At 57.2% G+C, this 15,924-nt stretch overlaps 1 protein-coding gene across 35 annotated transcripts in view; it reads left to right on the forward strand.

Moving 5' to 3' along the window:
* Positions 1-13,882, forward strand: part of RERE (arginine-glutamic acid dipeptide repeats) — a 468,002-nt gene extending 454,120 nt beyond the window's left edge. For 31 of the 35 annotated variants that reach the window (XM_065534721.1, XM_065534714.1, XM_065534711.1 and 28 more), the window contains 11 exons: positions 362-524; positions 1,477-1,569; positions 2,062-2,261; positions 3,452-3,613; positions 4,409-4,522; positions 4,796-6,174; positions 6,300-6,522; positions 7,352-8,072; positions 9,970-10,116; positions 10,640-10,820; positions 11,144-13,882. In XM_065534721.1, coding sequence (XP_065390793.1) covers positions 362-524; positions 1,477-1,569; positions 2,062-2,261; positions 3,452-3,613; positions 4,409-4,522; positions 4,796-6,174; positions 6,300-6,522; positions 7,352-8,072; positions 9,970-10,116; positions 10,640-10,820; positions 11,144-11,177 — 3,417 coding nt within the window. In that variant the 3' untranslated portion in view covers positions 11,178-13,882. Of the gene's footprint in view, positions 1-361; positions 525-1,476; positions 1,570-2,061; positions 2,262-3,451; positions 3,614-4,408; positions 4,523-4,795; positions 6,175-6,299; positions 6,523-7,351; positions 8,642-9,969; positions 10,117-10,639; positions 10,821-11,143 lie in introns of all 35 variants that reach the window. The other 4 variants (XM_065534723.1, XM_074021269.1, XM_074021221.1 and 1 more) reach the window with 2 other exon arrangements.
* The last annotated feature ends 2,042 nt before the right edge of the window (positions 13,883-15,924 follow it).

Consider the following 15,924-nt stretch of genomic DNA (forward strand, 5'->3'; position numbering starts at 1 on the left):
TAAGCTCCTCGTGGGCAGGAATCTTCTCTCCTTTTCGTCTATTGTGGATGATGTGCCTCCCATGCTTCCAACGGTGGTGGGGTCTGACATAGCAGACACCCAACAAGTACTTGTTCTTGGTGTCTGGAAGTCAAGCTGTGCTGGACTGAGGAGGCAGGCCCCCTTCGTGCAGTCCATGGGCAGCTCAGTGGCTGTTTCTTGGACAAGCCCAGTTCCTCTCCCCACTCCAAGAGCGACTGGTCTTCATTCTCGTCTCTGGTGCGGCTGTTACACACCCAGCTTTCCACTCTGGCAGAGAGGGTGCGGTGGGGCACGGAAAAGCCCCAGGCCCTCCCTCATAGTCAGCCCTTCTCTTTTGCAGGGGGAGCTGATCACCTTCTATTACTATTGGAAGAAGACCCCCGAAGCAGCCAGCTCCCGAGCCCATCGTAGGCACCGCAGGCAGGCCGTGTTCAGGAGGATTAAGACTCGCACTGCGTCCACACCTGTCAACACACCCTCCAGACCCCCGTCCAGTGAATTCTGTGAGTAGGGGTCTTGGCACCACAGTGAGCGGAGGGGAGACTGTTCACAGGCAGCCTGTCCCACTCTGGGCCCATAGGAGCTGATGGCTCCAGGAAACATGAGTGGGTGTGCACCCATGTTCCAGTGCATGTGTGAAACCTGACCTAAATATAGGCCTATGGTGGGGGTGGGGAACAGGGTGAGGATTCAGGAGGGAGACTTTAGAACATTATTTGTACATTTAAATATTTCTCATAAACTCGACATCATCTTAGGTTTTTACAAAAAATATACGTCTTGGCCTGGGATGTTTTTGGCCTTTTCTTGGGAAAGTTTTCCATTTGACAGGTGATGTACTTGATGTCCTGTTTGAATTCTCATTGCACTTTTGGTTGTAATAAGATCAGATTAACACTTTCTTCTTTTTCCTCCTGCTTTACCAAGATCCTCTTTTTGGTCCCAGTATGATGTACAATCTAATGGTGCTGGAGCCCACACCTTCTCACTCCTAAAAAACTGGGATGTAGCAAAAATGCCTTATAGCTCTGTCCTGGCCTGGGACGTTGAACCCGAGGGGCGCCTGTGTTGCTCATGCAGGCGACCAGAAATCACCTAGCAGGACTGGTGGGGGACACTCGGTGAAGATGGAATTTCTCAGGATTGCCTGGACATATTAGGGAGGGGGGCAGCATGGGCGCACTTGTCCCAGTTCAGACTCACCCGTTACGGGCATCAGTGACAGGGCAGGCCCTTAAGTATGGCCCCTCACGCATAAGCCGTCTGTTCTGGTGACTGACACTGAGGAGCTCGAAGTGGTCCTTTACAGACACTGTCCCACCTCAGCCTGTGCAGCCAGCCAGTCTGGCTGGTGGCCAGAGCCTGCAGCAGGCCAGAGGTCACAGGGGACCCCCCCGCCTTGGCTGAGTATAATGGTGTCTTCCCCCACCCTCACTATGTGCCTGCCACGCCCAGTGGACCTGAGTTCAGCCAGTGAAGATGACTTCGACAGTGAGGACAGCGAGCAGGAGCTGAAGGGGTACGCCTGCCGCCACTGCTTCACCACCAGTAAGTGGCCTCGTCACGCCCCTGGGTTGGGGCGGGGGCACAAGCACTTCTATGTTCTGAACATTTCATGCATCCAGCTGGAAGCCTGCCAGGGACAGTACTTGATTTGACATTTGCATTGTGCTTCGGGATTAGAGAAAGTTAGAAATGTTTAGTTTACTTTACTCCCCTGCTTGGCAGTCGGTATGGAATACTGACTGGTAGGCAGGACAAGCTGAGTGGGATCGGTGGTTGACACTGTGGTTCCTAGGAGCTTGCTACCAGCTTTTCCTGGGCACCCCAAGATGAAGTGGGCAGCAGATGCTTCTGAATGCCTCTCCTCCTGGCCCTGGGGGAGCAGGGCAGCGCTAGCTCTGGGGTGTTCGGGCCCAGGACTGCATGGTGCTGGTGGCATCAAGTTTGGGTAGAGCCCACAGAAGGGCCCCTCTGCCCAGACATCTGCAGGGAGAGGGAGGGTTTCCAAGGCTGGCCCCTGCCACTTCCCTCACACAGCCTCTAAAGATTGGCACCACGGAGGCCGGGAGAACATCCTGCTTTGCACCGACTGTCGCATCCACTTCAAGAAATACGGCGAGCTCCCACCTATTGAGAAGCCTGTGGACCCACCACCGTTTATGTTCAAACCCGTCAAGGAAGAGGATGATGGGCTCAGTGGGAAGCATAGCATGAGGACACGGCGGAGTCGGGGCTCGGTGAGTCCCCTGAGGCCATGGGGCTCCTGGCAACTTCTTCAGTTTCCTGGGATGTGTCGAGGCCTGAGCCTACCAGGGGGAGGAAGCGAAAGTCTTGTTTACCAGAGCCCTGGAGGGGAGCTGCTTTGCCTGAGGCAAGGCAGTAGCTTGCCTGTGGGCTGGGAAAAGCGCTCTGTTCTCTCCTTCGAGGGGCCCCAGGGCGGCATGCCGCCCTGGGTTTTATAGCAAACTCTTAGCTTCTGGCTCAGTGCAGGCTCTCCAAGGCCCTGGGAGCTTCTTGCGGTGTCAATTCCATTGTAGCAAATCTCTGCTATTTTAAATTTGCAGGCTCTTTTGTGTTAGGGTGTTTGTGGTTTTTTTAAAATGTTTGATCCCATTTTGGAAACTTCTGGTACATTTTTCTGCTCACTGCATAGCTCCTCCCATAAAGAGACTTTGTTTTCTAGGTTGGAAATGTGCCAGAGACTTTGGGAGGGGCTGTTTCCAGGTTTGGGGCTGAGGGTACTGACAGGGTCTTTCCCTTGAGCCTCCCCTATGGCCCCTTCAGGCAGGTGGGTGGGACCTTCCTCCGCCCCTTGTATGCTGTCAGGGCTGGCCCGCCCCGCTCACTCAGAAGGGAGCGGTCCACCAGCCAGAACCGTTGTCTCCTGGTCTCCTGATCTTTTCTGAGCCCTCATGGCTTTGCAGAAACATGCTGAAGCCCTCAGCGGCTTGGGGAGCTGAGCAGCTTTATTTGACAGCTTCATCTCTTTGGGTCACTTCCTGTCCTGTTAGATTAAATCCACAGGCGTTTGATTTCATTTGGTTTGGTTGAGAGAATGGGCAATTATGAGGAATAAACAGAAAGGGTAGGGTGCTTTAAAGATGGCCCCAGTCGACTTTCTGCCACTCAGAAAGCGTGGTTCATTTCCAGCACACGTTGTTCAGGACAGTCCCTTGGGATGAGTGCTTTAGGTTTGAGAACCGCTTTCTGGCATGAGCCCACCCATTTCCCCACCTCTTCCCTGAGCTCCACACGGACCTTCACGCAGCCAGCGACGGGCAGGGTAGCCTATTGTTTGCCAAGGTCTAGGATTTGCTGAGAGGCTGATGGGGTGTGCTCTTCAGGCTCCTTCCTGTGGGCTGGGCTCAGGTGGGCCCACATGGGGACCGGGAATCTGGTGTCACCAGTCTTTGGTTTGGGTGGGCAGATGTCGACACTACGCAGTGGTCGGAAGAAGCAGCCAGCAAGCCCTGATGGTCGCACCTCACCCATCAATGAAGACATCCGCTCCAGTGGCCGGAACTCCCCTAGCGCTGCCAGCACCTCCAGCAATGACAGTAAAGCAGAGACAGTGAAGAAGTCGGGCAAGGTCAGGTGCTGGGGGAATAGTAGGGGCTATTCTGTCCCTCCCTTCCATTAAAACTGGGTTGCTGGCATTCGTGATCAGCTCCCTCAGACACAAGGATGCAGCTCAGCATTGTCCTGGCCTAGGGCTGCAGACTGAAGGCTGGGGGCCTAGAGAAAGGGGCTCCAGCACCAACCCTTGGGGGCCACCTCTGTCTGAAACTTCCCAAGTTCTCAAAGGTAGAGAGTGTGGGGAGTGGTTAGAACGGCTCCCTCCAGAGCCAAGTACAGTCCTCCCTCGGTATCTTCTGGAGATTGGCTCCAGAGCCTCCACCTCCACCGCCCAGGATACCAAAATCCACAGGTGCTCAAATCTCATATACGTTGACACAGTGTTTTGCACGTAACCAGTCACATCCTCCTGTAGACTCTAAATCATCCCTAGGTTACTTCTACTGCCCAGTACAATGTAAACGCAGTAAACAGTGGTTCCACTGCCTTGTTTAGGAGACAATGACAAGAAAACACTATGTGCATGTTCAGTATAGATGTAACCATCATAGTCCTGCCTACATTTTCAGTCCGCGGTTGCTTGAATGTGAGGATGCAAACCCACAGATGCGGAGGGCTGGCTGTCATTCCCACCCCCAGATACGTGCTCCTTCTTGGCCCTAGTTGACCCTTCTAGAGCTTTTTGCTCCTGGAGATGGAACTCAGAATGAGGGAGCAAAGTTGTCTATAAACTGTCGTCATTTCCCTGCTGAGGCTGATGGGATGGCCTCCCTTGGCCTGATTGCTCCTTGTGGGCTTCCCCCTGCAGAAGGTGAAGGAGGAAGCCTCTTCCCCTCTTAAGAGTACCAAACGCCAGCGGGAGAAGGTGGCCTCTGATACGGAGGAGGCTGACAGGACCAGCTCCAAGAAGACAAAAACGCAGGTGAGGTTTGCCGATGAGCCTTGCTGAGTTAAGCTAATGCTTCTTCAGAAGCCCCCAGCCGGGGTTCTCCCTAGTCGGTGGCCGTGCCCTGTCTCCTAGTGTGGGGCTGGAGTGGCCCTTGACACTGGCTGGGTTGGGGCACGACCTGTGGTTCTGGAGCTAAGCTTGCTACTTCATCTGCTCAAACCCTTACTGTGTGTCCAGAGCTGGCGGTGCAGAGCAGACAGGGCTCTGCCCTCCTGGGACTTCCATCCTTCCCTTCTCTGATTCTAGGAGATCAGCCGGCCCAACTCACCATCTGAAGGCGAGGGAGAGAGTTCAGACAGTCGCAGCGTCAACGATGAGGGTAGCAGTGACCCCAAAGACATCGACCAGGACAATCGCAGCACGTCCCCGAGCATCCCCAGCCCCCAGGACAATGAGAGTGACTCGGACTCGTCAGCCCAGCAGCAGATGCTGCAGGCCCAGCCCCCAGCCTTGCAGGCTCCCACTGGGGTCACCCCAGCTCCCTCCTCAGCTCCTCCAGGGACCCCTCAGCTGCCTGCGCCAGGGCCCATGCCTTCTGCCACTGCAGTTCCCCCGCAGGGCTCCCCCACGGCCTCCCAGGCCCCTAACCAGCCGCAGGCTCCCACAGCGCCTGTTCCGCATACCCACATCCAACAGGCACCGGCCCTGCACCCCCAGCGGCCACCCTCCCCGCATCCCCCGCCACATCCCTCACCGCACCCCCCTCTGCAGCCTCTGACTGGGTCGGCAGGCCAGCCCTCTGCACCGTCTCATGCCCAGCCCACCCTGCACGGTCAAGGCCCACCTGGCCCTCACAGCCTACAGACTGGGCCCCTGCTGCAGCACCCAGGCCCCCCACAGCCCTTTGGCCTCCCTCCCCAGGCCTCCCAAGGCCAGGCCCCTCTGGGGACCTCCCCAGCCGCAGCACACCCTCACACCTCCCTGCAGCTGCCAGCCTCTCAGTCGGCGCTGCAGTCCCAACAGCCTCCACGGGAGCAGCCCCTGCCGCCAGCGCCCTTGGCCATGCCCCACATCAAGCCCCCGCCCACCACTCCCATCCCCCAGCTGCCGGCGCCACAGGCCCACAAGCACCCTCCCCACCTCTCAGGGCCCTCGCCCTTCTCCATGAATGCCAACCTGCCGCCCCCTCCAGCCCTGAAGCCCCTGAGCTCCCTGTCCACACACCATCCCCCGTCGGCTCACCCCCCACCCCTGCAGCTCATGCCTCAGAGCCAGCCGTTGCCCTCCTCACCTGCCCAGCCCCCTGGGCTGACCCAGAGCCAGAACCTGCCCCCGCCTCCTGCCTCCCACCCCCCTACAGGCCTCCACCAGGTGGCCCCCCAACCCCCATTTGCTCAGCACCCCTTTGTCCCTGGAGGCCCTCCTCCCATCACCCCTCCGACCTGCCCCTCCACCTCTACCCCACCGGCGGGATCTGGCACCTCAGCCCAGCCACCCTGTTCTGCTGCGGTGGCTTCAGGAGGCAGCATAGCAGGGGGGTCATCCTGCCCACTCCCCACGGTCCAGATCAAGGAGGAGGCTCTGGATGACGCTGAGGAGCCTGAGAGCCCCCCTCCCCCACCAAGGAGCCCATCCCCTGAGCCCACTGTGGTGGACACCCCCAGCCACGCCAGCCAGTCAGCTAGGTAAGCTTCCTAGAGCTCCGGGACAGGTCAGGCACAGGTGGGCTGGTGGGGGCAAGTTCTGGTGGGAGGGAGGGACGGGGTGGGTTTTGGCAGGAGCTCCCAGCAAGATCTGTGGCTTTTCTCAGGTTCTACAAACACCTGGACCGGGGCTACAACTCGTGTGCACGGACAGACCTGTACTTCATGCCTCTGGCCGGGTCCAAGCTGGCCAAGAAGAGGGAGGAGGCCATTGAGAAGGCCAAGCGCGAGGCTGAGCAGAAAGCCCGAGAGGAGCGAGAGCGGGAGAAGGAAAAGGAGAAGGAGCGGGAGCGGGAACGAGAGCGGGAGCGCGAGGCAGAGCGGGCAGCTGTGAGTCCAGGGTTGGCGAGGTGTGAGGGGGGCGCTGTTCCGTCCTGCGCCTGAGAGCCACGCTGGGCCACCCAGCACTGCCCTTGGCTGCCTGACTCGGCCTCCTGGCAGCTAGAGGGTTGGGTGCTATTTACACCCTCTCTCCACGCCTGACGGGGGCTGCACGTCCCAAGCTGCCGGGGTAACTGCACATGGCAGGTCTAGGCTGACTCCCAGCAGTAACTGGGCGTCCTCCTGCCTGAGGGCCTGTCCTTCCCCTGTAGCCTTTGGGTTCATAACTTCTAAGTAATTTGAAGGAGCCAGGGAGAAGCACAAGGGGTGCCTTGAGAGAAGACCCGAGCACTCAGGCGGTAACCAGGCCTCGAGGGGCCTCTCCAGCTGTCCTGCCTGTGGCCGCCTCATGGGCTGGGTGCTGTGGTGGTGGCCAGCTCTCTGCTGTCGTCGGGAGGAGAGGGCAGCCAACCCAGGAGGTGGCATGAGGGGCTCCCGGTGAGGTTCCTGGCCTGCTGGGCTCACTCACCCGTGCCCCCTGGCTGTCACTGCCAGGCACACCCTCACACGTAGACACCTCACGCATGAGCTTTGTCTCACAGGGGCACACTCCCATCTGGGCCTGAGGGGAGCTGCAGGCACAGATGAGCCCGACCCTGCAGGGCCTGGACTGCATCCTGGTGTCAGGCCAAGGCCAGGGCCGGGTCTCTGTGGAGGGACCAGGGTGGCCTGTCAGAGCAGGCCAGGAGCAGGACCAGGCCCACCTCCGCATTATGGGTCAAGCGGAGACGCTCTGGGGCGCTCTGGGGACCCCTCATGTTTTCTTTTCCTTCCGCAGAAGGCATCCAGCTCAGCGCATGAAGGTCGTCTCAGTGACCCCCAGCTCAGTGGTCCTGGCCATATGCGGCCATCCTTCGAGCCACCACCCACCACCATTGCTGCCGTGCCCCCCTACATCGGGCCTGACACACCTGCCCTTCGGACTTTGAGCGAGTACGCCCGGCCCCATGTCATGTCGCCCACCAACCGCAACCACCCCTTCTACATGCCCCTTAACCCCACGGACCCCCTGCTGGCCTACCACATGCCTGGCCTCTACAACGTCGACCCCACCATCCGCGAGCGGGAGCTCCGGGAGCGGGAGATCCGAGAGCGGGAGATCCGGGAGCGCGAGCTGCGGGAGAGGATGAAACCGGGCTTCGAGGTGAAGCCCCCAGAGCTGGACCCCCTACACCCAGCCGCCAACCCCATGGAGCACTTTGCCCGGCACAGCGCCCTCACCATACCCCCGACGGCCGGGCCCCACCCTTTTGCTTCTTTCCACCCGGGCCTGAACCCCTTGGAGAGGGAGAGACTGGCCCTGGCGGGCCCCCAGCTGCGGCCCGAGATGAGCTACCCTGACAGACTGGCAGCAGAGCGTATCCACGCAGAGCGCATGGCATCACTGACCAGCGACCCCCTGGCCCGACTGCAGATGTTCAACGTGACTCCACACCATCACCAGCACTCACACATTCACTCCCACCTCCACCTCCACCAGCAGGACCCCCTCCACCAAGGTGCGTGCCCCGGCGTGGCAGGTGGGACAGAGGCACAGGGAGGGGTGCAGAGCCTGATGAGTGACAGTCACCATCCAGGAGCGGAAAGTGTTCTTTTCTGAACAGATTCCTCATACTTGGCAGATCTTAGAAGAGCTCAGCATCCACTACCGTCATGGTTTTGCTGTATCACAGTCTGTCCTTGGCCCTGCAGCTCTCCAGAACTGCAAGGCCTCAGACAGCTGCAGCCCACAGGCCTGAAGCCTGTGTTATCGGCCCTGTGCCTGGGATGGAGGGAAGTGGCCTAGGCCCACGGGGCAGGGTAAGGGCAGCACAGCAGTGTCATGTGGCCTTTGGAGCCAAGGAACGTACAGATGAGGCACTGCGCTACTCAGGGGTCACTTGGTGAGAATTAAAAGCACAGTCCTCTTCTCTTGAGGAGCGAGGCTGGGCAGGCCTCCTGCTGGCTTTGGCTGAGTTCTCCGAGCTGACCCACCTGGCCAGGGCTGCCCAGTCCTATCCACCATGGGAGTAGGAGCTCCTGAAGGCCGCTCATTCACCAGCTGTGGGGAGGCTGCTCTAAGGCAGAGGTGAGATGGCGCAGGAGGGTGGCTACTGTGCTTTAAGGAGGCAGGTTCACCGCTCCATGGGACTTGGGAGTACAGGTCCCGTGGTACAGCCTGTGTGCAGGGCTTCCTCACCAGCCACCCTCCAGTGTGGGGCAGGATGACTGAGAGGCCAAGGCCCAGAGGGAGGGTGGGGAGCCACCTTGCTTGGAGGCACCAGGTGCCTCCCCTGCTCCTGTACCCAGTCCTGGCATGGGAGAGCACTCACCATTGCCATCCTCATATCTGAAGCTCTGTTGCCACCTGGTGTAGACCTTACAAGCCTTGGTCTAACCAGTGTTGAGGACAGGTAGTCATTTGCTCATTCCTGCATCATTCATTCAGCATGTGTTTACTGAACCCCTGGGATGTGCCAGGCACAGTTGTAGGTGCTGGCAGAACCCCTGTCCACATTCACCTTCCAGTTTGGGGAGGTAGTTGAAAGATGTGTGCTGGGTTGTGAGAGGTGGAAAGTGCACGTTCTGGAAGAAAATAAATCCGGAAGAGGGAATCAGGAGAGTGGGGGGCAGGGGCAGTGTGGCAGTTTTGAGAAGGCTGTCAGGAGAGGCCCGCTGAGGACGTAGCAGAGACATGGAGGAGGTGAAAGGGCAAGCTGTGGGAAACGGGCAAGAGCAGCCACAGAGGCCAAGGGGGGCTCCCAACCTTCCAGGGACCCCCGGGCAGTGTGGCTGGAGGTGGCAACCCTGAAATCCCTGCCAGCACCTGTGTTGGCTGGAGGTGAGGGTAGGAGGTGGTGTGGTGAGGTCAGATCAAGGCAACTTTCTGAAGGGAGAGACGCAAGATTTGGCGCCAGCAGAGAAGAGAGGGCAGTGCCGGGCCGGGTCCCCATTCTGCGCCACCGGCTCTGCTGGCCTCCTTTGGGTTCTGCAAGTGAAAGGCAGGGAGACAGCCCTTGGCAGGGCGTGCCAGCCCAACACCTGGTGGGGCAAGGCTGTATGCTCCTGTGACCTGACAGGCAGAGGGCAGGCCCAGGTGGCTGACGAGAGGAACCCTGCTGATCCCGGATCCTTGACCAAACCGGACTGGGATTGCCTGTTGGGGGCGCTCCACAAAGGGACTAGGAAGTACCTGCATCAGCGGTGGGCTCATCACTTTTCTCTGCCTCTGGAGCTGTTGTTGAAGGTGGAGGCAGCCACTTTAGGGCAGGGCCACCTGCAACCAGGTGGTGCATCCGGCCCTGGTGACCCGGAGCCAGCTTGGGCTAGGAGGAAGTCATCGGCCATTCCAGCTAAGGGGGACAAACATTGAAGAGCCGCGCGCCGCCTCCATTGGGCCTTTTGTCCTTTCTTTAGGTTCGGCAGGCCCCGTTCACCCGCTGGTCGACCCCCTGACTGCTGGCCCCCACCTGGCTCGCTTCCCCTACCCGCCTGGCACTCTCCCCAACCCTCTGCTTGGACAGCCGCCTCACGAGCACGAGATGCTTCGCCATCCAGTTTTCGGTAAGACTTCCCCTCTAGGAGGGGCGGGGAGGCCGTGTGAGTTGGGTTGGGGTCTGGTCTGCTGTCTTCATTCATTCATTCATTCATTCATGCGATGAGCAGGCAGGTTCTTTCCCCCTGCATGCAGGGGGTCCGTGGGGGAAACAAGCCTGCACTCTGGCACTCTGGGGGCTGCCTGGGGTAGGGGGTCATAAATGCATCAGACTTGCTAAGAGCCAGGACTGCAGGACCAGTCAAAGTAGCAGAGGGGGCTCATAGCAGGTCTCTGAAGGAGAAGCACTTGGGCTGAGGCCTGGAGCATGTGGAGGAGGGGCCGGGAAGGGTCCAGGCAGAGGCTCCCAAGGGCACCTCCTGCCTCCCCGGAGGCTCTGCCTTCTGGCTTTCTGCAGTCTGGGAGGGGCTGGCTCCTGTGTCCGTGCTGGCACCTCTCCTGTGCTCCTTGCCGTTTGCTGTGCCTGTGCTGTCCCGGTCTTGGCCAGTCCTCTGGCTATTTCTGTAGCGCAGGTTGTTTTGTGTTTGGCAGGCACCCCCTATCCCCGAGACCTGCCTGGGGCCATCCCACCCCCCATGTCAGCAGCCCACCAGCTGCAGGCCATGCACGCCCAGTCGGCTGAGCTGCAGAGACTGGCCATGGAGCAGCAGTGGCTGCATGGACACCCCCACATGCATGGTGGCCATCTACCAAGTCAGGAAGATTATTACAGGTGAGGTGGGGTGCTGGGAGGGAGTGGAGGGGGATCTGAGCCCAGGCTCCCACCAAACCCCCCATGTGCCCACGGTGCTTCTCCCGCAGTGCCCAGGGCCAGGCTCCTCCCCCTCGGCCTGCTGGGCCCTAGAGGGGACATTGCGGAACCACAGTGATGGGAGAAGCAGAGGAAGGGAGGTGTTGGGAGGGTAGGTCAGCTACACAGGAGGCTGCAGGCTTGGGGTTGGATTGCCTGGCTATTGCCTTTGGGGTTGCCCCCAGCCTGCCTGACTGCCTGCCTAGGCCTGAGACTAAATATGCTTTCCTGTTTTGTCTTTCCAGTCGACTGAAGAAAGAAGGTGACAAGCAGTTATAAGTTATTTATTTGTTAATGCTGGCTGTGGAAACCCCAGTTCTTGGGGGGAGAAACAGGACTTTTTACATACAATAGGAGCTGCAAAAGCAAAAAGAATATCTTCTAAAGATTTCTTTATATATTTAAAAACCCACAACTAAAAATGTATCCACATAATAGTGTTCGTTTGTCGAGAGGATTTCCCGAGACTGGTTTGGATCTCCCTGCATGACAGTCCCCCAGAAACTTAGTGAGTCCTGGACTGGACTGAACATCCAGAAAGCTTCCCTGCAATCTTGGGGTTTGGCTTTAGTTTTCTTTTCCTTGATTTCTCAGTAGGTGCTAGAATCCAGTTCACACCCTTCACTGTGCGTGCAGACACACTGACACACTCCGCCACGAGTGCTCCAGAGCCCGCGAGGCTTGCAGATCGGTGGCATGGGAATTTGGAATCCAAGAGCTATAATTTTTAGAAAAATCTTTTATTTTAATACATTGTAGGAAATCTTCATAATTTGAGAAAGTTCTGCAGCATGGCTTTTTACGTCTGTAAATAAATAATTTTAGAACAGCCTTTTTTTCTTCCATAAACTACTATTGTGATCTATTTTTTCCAGCCATGTCACTAATTGTGAATTCCTACCAACTATTGACAGAATACAGAGTTGATTTTTTAATAAAAAGTTATATATAATTATCCCTTTAATTAAAGGGAGCAAAGGGGCGTTCCACATGGACAGAGAGGCTTGGGCCGAGGCCTGGTCACAGCAGCGAGCATCCAGGGTTTGCAGGGACGATGTTACAGACTGTCTGTTTTGCTGCCTTGCGTTTCACTTGTGTCTGCTCCTAGCCTGTGCTCTGCCAGCAGCGCAGACTTCTGCTCCATCAGACCTCTTCCATTTTGCACAGGGAGTGCAGGAGGTGAATGTTCACTTTCTGTTCTCCGGTGTCACTGTTGTTTCCACGGGATGGAAAGCGCATGGGCCTGTGTCCATTGTAGATTTCCTTCTAGATTTCTATGTACACACACTTGATTGTTCTGGATGAATGTCTTTTTTAATACTCCGAAAATTTCGTCATCTAAGAAATTCAAGAAAATGATTCCATACAAATAACTCAGCACATGAGCAACCCAGGACATATGCTTGCCAAAAGGATCTGTTAGAAGGCTGCCCTCTCGTGCTCATTGTCATCTGGATCTTGTGGTGAGGACGGCCCCGTCATTCTTGCCACAGACTGAGGCCACTTTTGAGGAAGGGAGATCCTGGAGTTAAGACAGGTGTTGGGGGTAGTCTGTATTTCACCCTAGGAGCAGGTCTGCATGGTGACCTCACCCCGCACTGGGAAACCATTTGAGTCCCACTCTTCGTCCTGGAAGTGGGAACTGGAGTCCCACCCACAAATGTGCAGTCAGAGAGCCGGCTTTGTGGGGGCCGCTTCTTAGGAGGCCAGGCCCTTCTGAGCGGAACAGTCCTGGAGAGAGCCTGCCCTCCTTTCCAGGGTGCAGCTGTAATGCACTTTCTCTCAGGCTGCGTGCAGGCCCTTCTGGGTTGTCTCCCCTCTGTCAGCCCTGCTTCCTGCCAGGACATGTCCTCTTCCGACCTTTTTCTCTCAGACACTTGACAGCTCTCCTGCCATTGTGCTGGTCCCATCCCAAGAATTGTAGGACAAAAAGAGACCACACTGGGTCAGAGGACACACAGTCCACCTAGGACCCAGACCGCAGAGGGAGCAGGAAGAGAGGCTGATAGTTTGATCCAGAAACCAGCAGGTACTAGCTCAAATTCAGGTTCTGGAGTCAAATAGGGGCATTTCCAGTTTCTCTTAAAAACCATGTTTGGTTTCAGTTGGGATAGGATTGTTTTGTCTGTTGAAAATGTTTCTAGGTTTTTTTTTTCTTCCATTTTTCTCTCATTCCATTTCTGCCTTAGCTGTAGTTTCTTAGCGGGGAGGAAAGCTCACATTCACCTTCTGCCGTGGGACTTCAGACCACATTGGCTTGGAGGCATTCGTCTCCTTCTAGGGTGGGGACAGGCTCTCACGGCAGGCTTGTTCCCATGGCTCTGAGTGAGGCCTCTTCCTGCTGGGCTGCCAGACTCCTGCGCCCGGGCCCCCACCTTCTCGGCTTTTGGTTTTTCTTTCTTTTTGGTAGAACACAACATCTGCCATTCAGTTCAACCTTCTTTATCTCCTCCTCTGTCATCCGTTTTTCCAAAGAATTAAGAGTCGAGTCCTCTGAGGTCTGTACTTGAAAACTGTCCGAAGGTGTTCTCGTTAGGTTTGCTTTTCTCCCCGTATCCCAAGGCGAAGCACTGAGATTCTTCCATCTAAAAAACCCTCGACCCGAAACCCTCACCTGGTCAGCTACAGTTTGTTTAGGAGGCCCTGACCTTCACGGTGTCTTTGAAGCCCAACCACTTGGTTTCCTTCAGATTCTCCTCCCTTTGTTCAGGGTTTGGTTTGGCTCCTCTGTGTGTGTCCGTATCTTGTTCAGTGTCCTCGAGGTTGAGCTTCACTCCACTGCGGCAGAGGCAGAGTGCACACTCGGATTTGCTACATTTCTATATATCTTGAAGCTAAATGTATATATGAGTAGTTCGCCGTGAGATAACACAGTGTGAACAGTAGACACCCAGAAATCGTGACTTCTGTGTTCTCTCCATTTGAGTATTTTGTAATTTTTTTGAAATATTTGTGGACATAAATAAAACCAAGCTACACTACAACCCCTGGGTGTCTCCCACGCGCTGTCTCATTCCTGGAGAGTGGGCGAGGGTCCTGGCTGTTATACACTACAACCCCTGGGTGTCTCCCACGCGCTGTCTCATTCCTGGAGAGTGGGCGAGGGTCCTGGCTGTTCGATAGGTGGGGAAGGAGCAGAGGGAGAGTCGGCTGTTCCCTGCTACTCAGGACCCTGTTTGAGCGGCTTCCAGAAACATCCTCTGTCTGGGAAGAGGCTTTCCCTGGTGAGGGTGCCATCTTTCTGTGGAGGCTCCCCCAGCAACGGGATGGGCCCTAAGCAGGCATTGGCATTGGGACTAAAAGCATCTTCCCCTACCCCTCGCCATTCACCCCACACCTCTAATCTGTGGACGTCGCCAGCGTGTATGGGCGTGTGGCAGCCTCCCTGCTCAGGAGACGTCAGAGCCGCCCTCACCTGTCTCTCCCCAAGGCCAGCCAGTGCCCCAGCACCCCACCCTCCCGCCCAGCTCTAGAGTCGCCCTCAGGTGGCAGATGTATCCCAGTCCTAGGGGGCTCTGACCCTCCAAAGGGGCAGCAGGCAGCCTGCAGCGTGTGGACATGGCCACATGGGCAGGCATGGTTGGAATCTGCGCTGTGGCTTAAGAACCTGTCGGGAATCTGTACTGTGGCTTAAGAACCTGTCGAGGGCGTTTTCCTGAAGCCTCAGGATTGTCCCGGGAAGTGTGTCCACCCCTTGTCATCTGGCATGGGGCCATGAGTTTCTGGATGTTTTGGGACATGGGAAGAGAACAGCCCAGAAGGCTGTTGGTAAACTGCCCTCAAACCAGGCAGGATCCGCCACGTGGTAAAGACTTGGGGAGCAGCAGGCACCAGGCACTGCCTCACTCAGGACCTGAGAAAGCATCGTCATACAAGGACCCGAGTGGCACACGCAGTGACGGTCCTCGAGGCAAACAGCAGGGGTCCTGCTCAGCATCGTAGCTGACCAGGGCACAGGAATGGGCCTACAGGCCGGCCGCGGGAGCCCCAGGTGGCTCTCAGTCCAGGTCTTGAGTGAGAGGATGGCACTGGGGTGGCTGGGAGAGGCTGGAATCCAGGTGCTGTCTTTGTGGGTCTCTGGGACTGCCCCCCTTTAGGAAGCTGCTGTGTTTAGCAGGTACAGGTCTGTGAGGTGTAGATTTCAGGGTGGTCAAATGATTGGACCCAAGCGTCTTGAGTAGATGGTAGGTTGATGCTACAACAAGGCCTCATCAGAGCTGGGCAGCTTCTCAGGTGTGAACAGCTGTGGCCATTGTCACCACTCTGCCATGCACGCATGTGAGGAAGTGGGCTGGGAATGCTAACCAGACATCTGCTGGGTGGACGGGGTGGAGGGAAATGGTGCTGTCCTCCAGCAGCACCCCCAAGCTGGGCCCTCGCCTCTTGCTGCCCCAAGGCGTGCCCTCTGCCCCTTTGTTCCTGGAAATGCATCCTCAGCTTGGACATGGTGGCTCAGCAGCCCCGCTGGTTCCACTGCAGGTGGGCTAGGGAGATGGCACTTGGCAGGACATGGTGTAAGTCCCAGGGCCTCAGCACAGTGTAGGTGTGCCGCAGGGTGTGTGGCTGCATGGTTGGTAAGTGTCCACGGTAAGTCTAGGGAGGGGAGACCTCACTTAGGCCTCACCTGGGTAAGACAAAATCACGTATCTGAGGGCAAGGATGCACCGTGGAGAGATCAGCGGTGGCCTCCCACACACACACGGGATTGCAAGCTTCCAGGCCCTCAAAAATCAGCACTGGTGAGCTCTACAGTTGTGGATGTGATCAGCTGATGAATGGTGGCGGGGCCCTTCTGTGTGGAAACTGAGGAGACGTGAGGACCCCTCATCTGAGCTAAGAGCCCTCACTAGCCTGACAACGTGGTGAGACCCGGGGCAGTGTGGCTGGGCGCCAACACAGACCAGTGACCACCGTCAGCCTCACCTGAGCAGCCCAGAAGGCCAGGGTACATATCTGAACTCAGCTTTGAAATCAGAACCAGCTACCCAGACACTGGGGATGAAGCTGCCAGGCCCCAAGACCAGTG

Source organism: Macaca fascicularis, chromosome 1 (genome assembly GCF_037993035.2).
Source record: "Macaca fascicularis isolate 582-1 chromosome 1, T2T-MFA8v1.1".
Classification (NCBI taxonomy): Eukaryota; Metazoa; Chordata; class Mammalia; order Primates; family Cercopithecidae; genus Macaca; species Macaca fascicularis.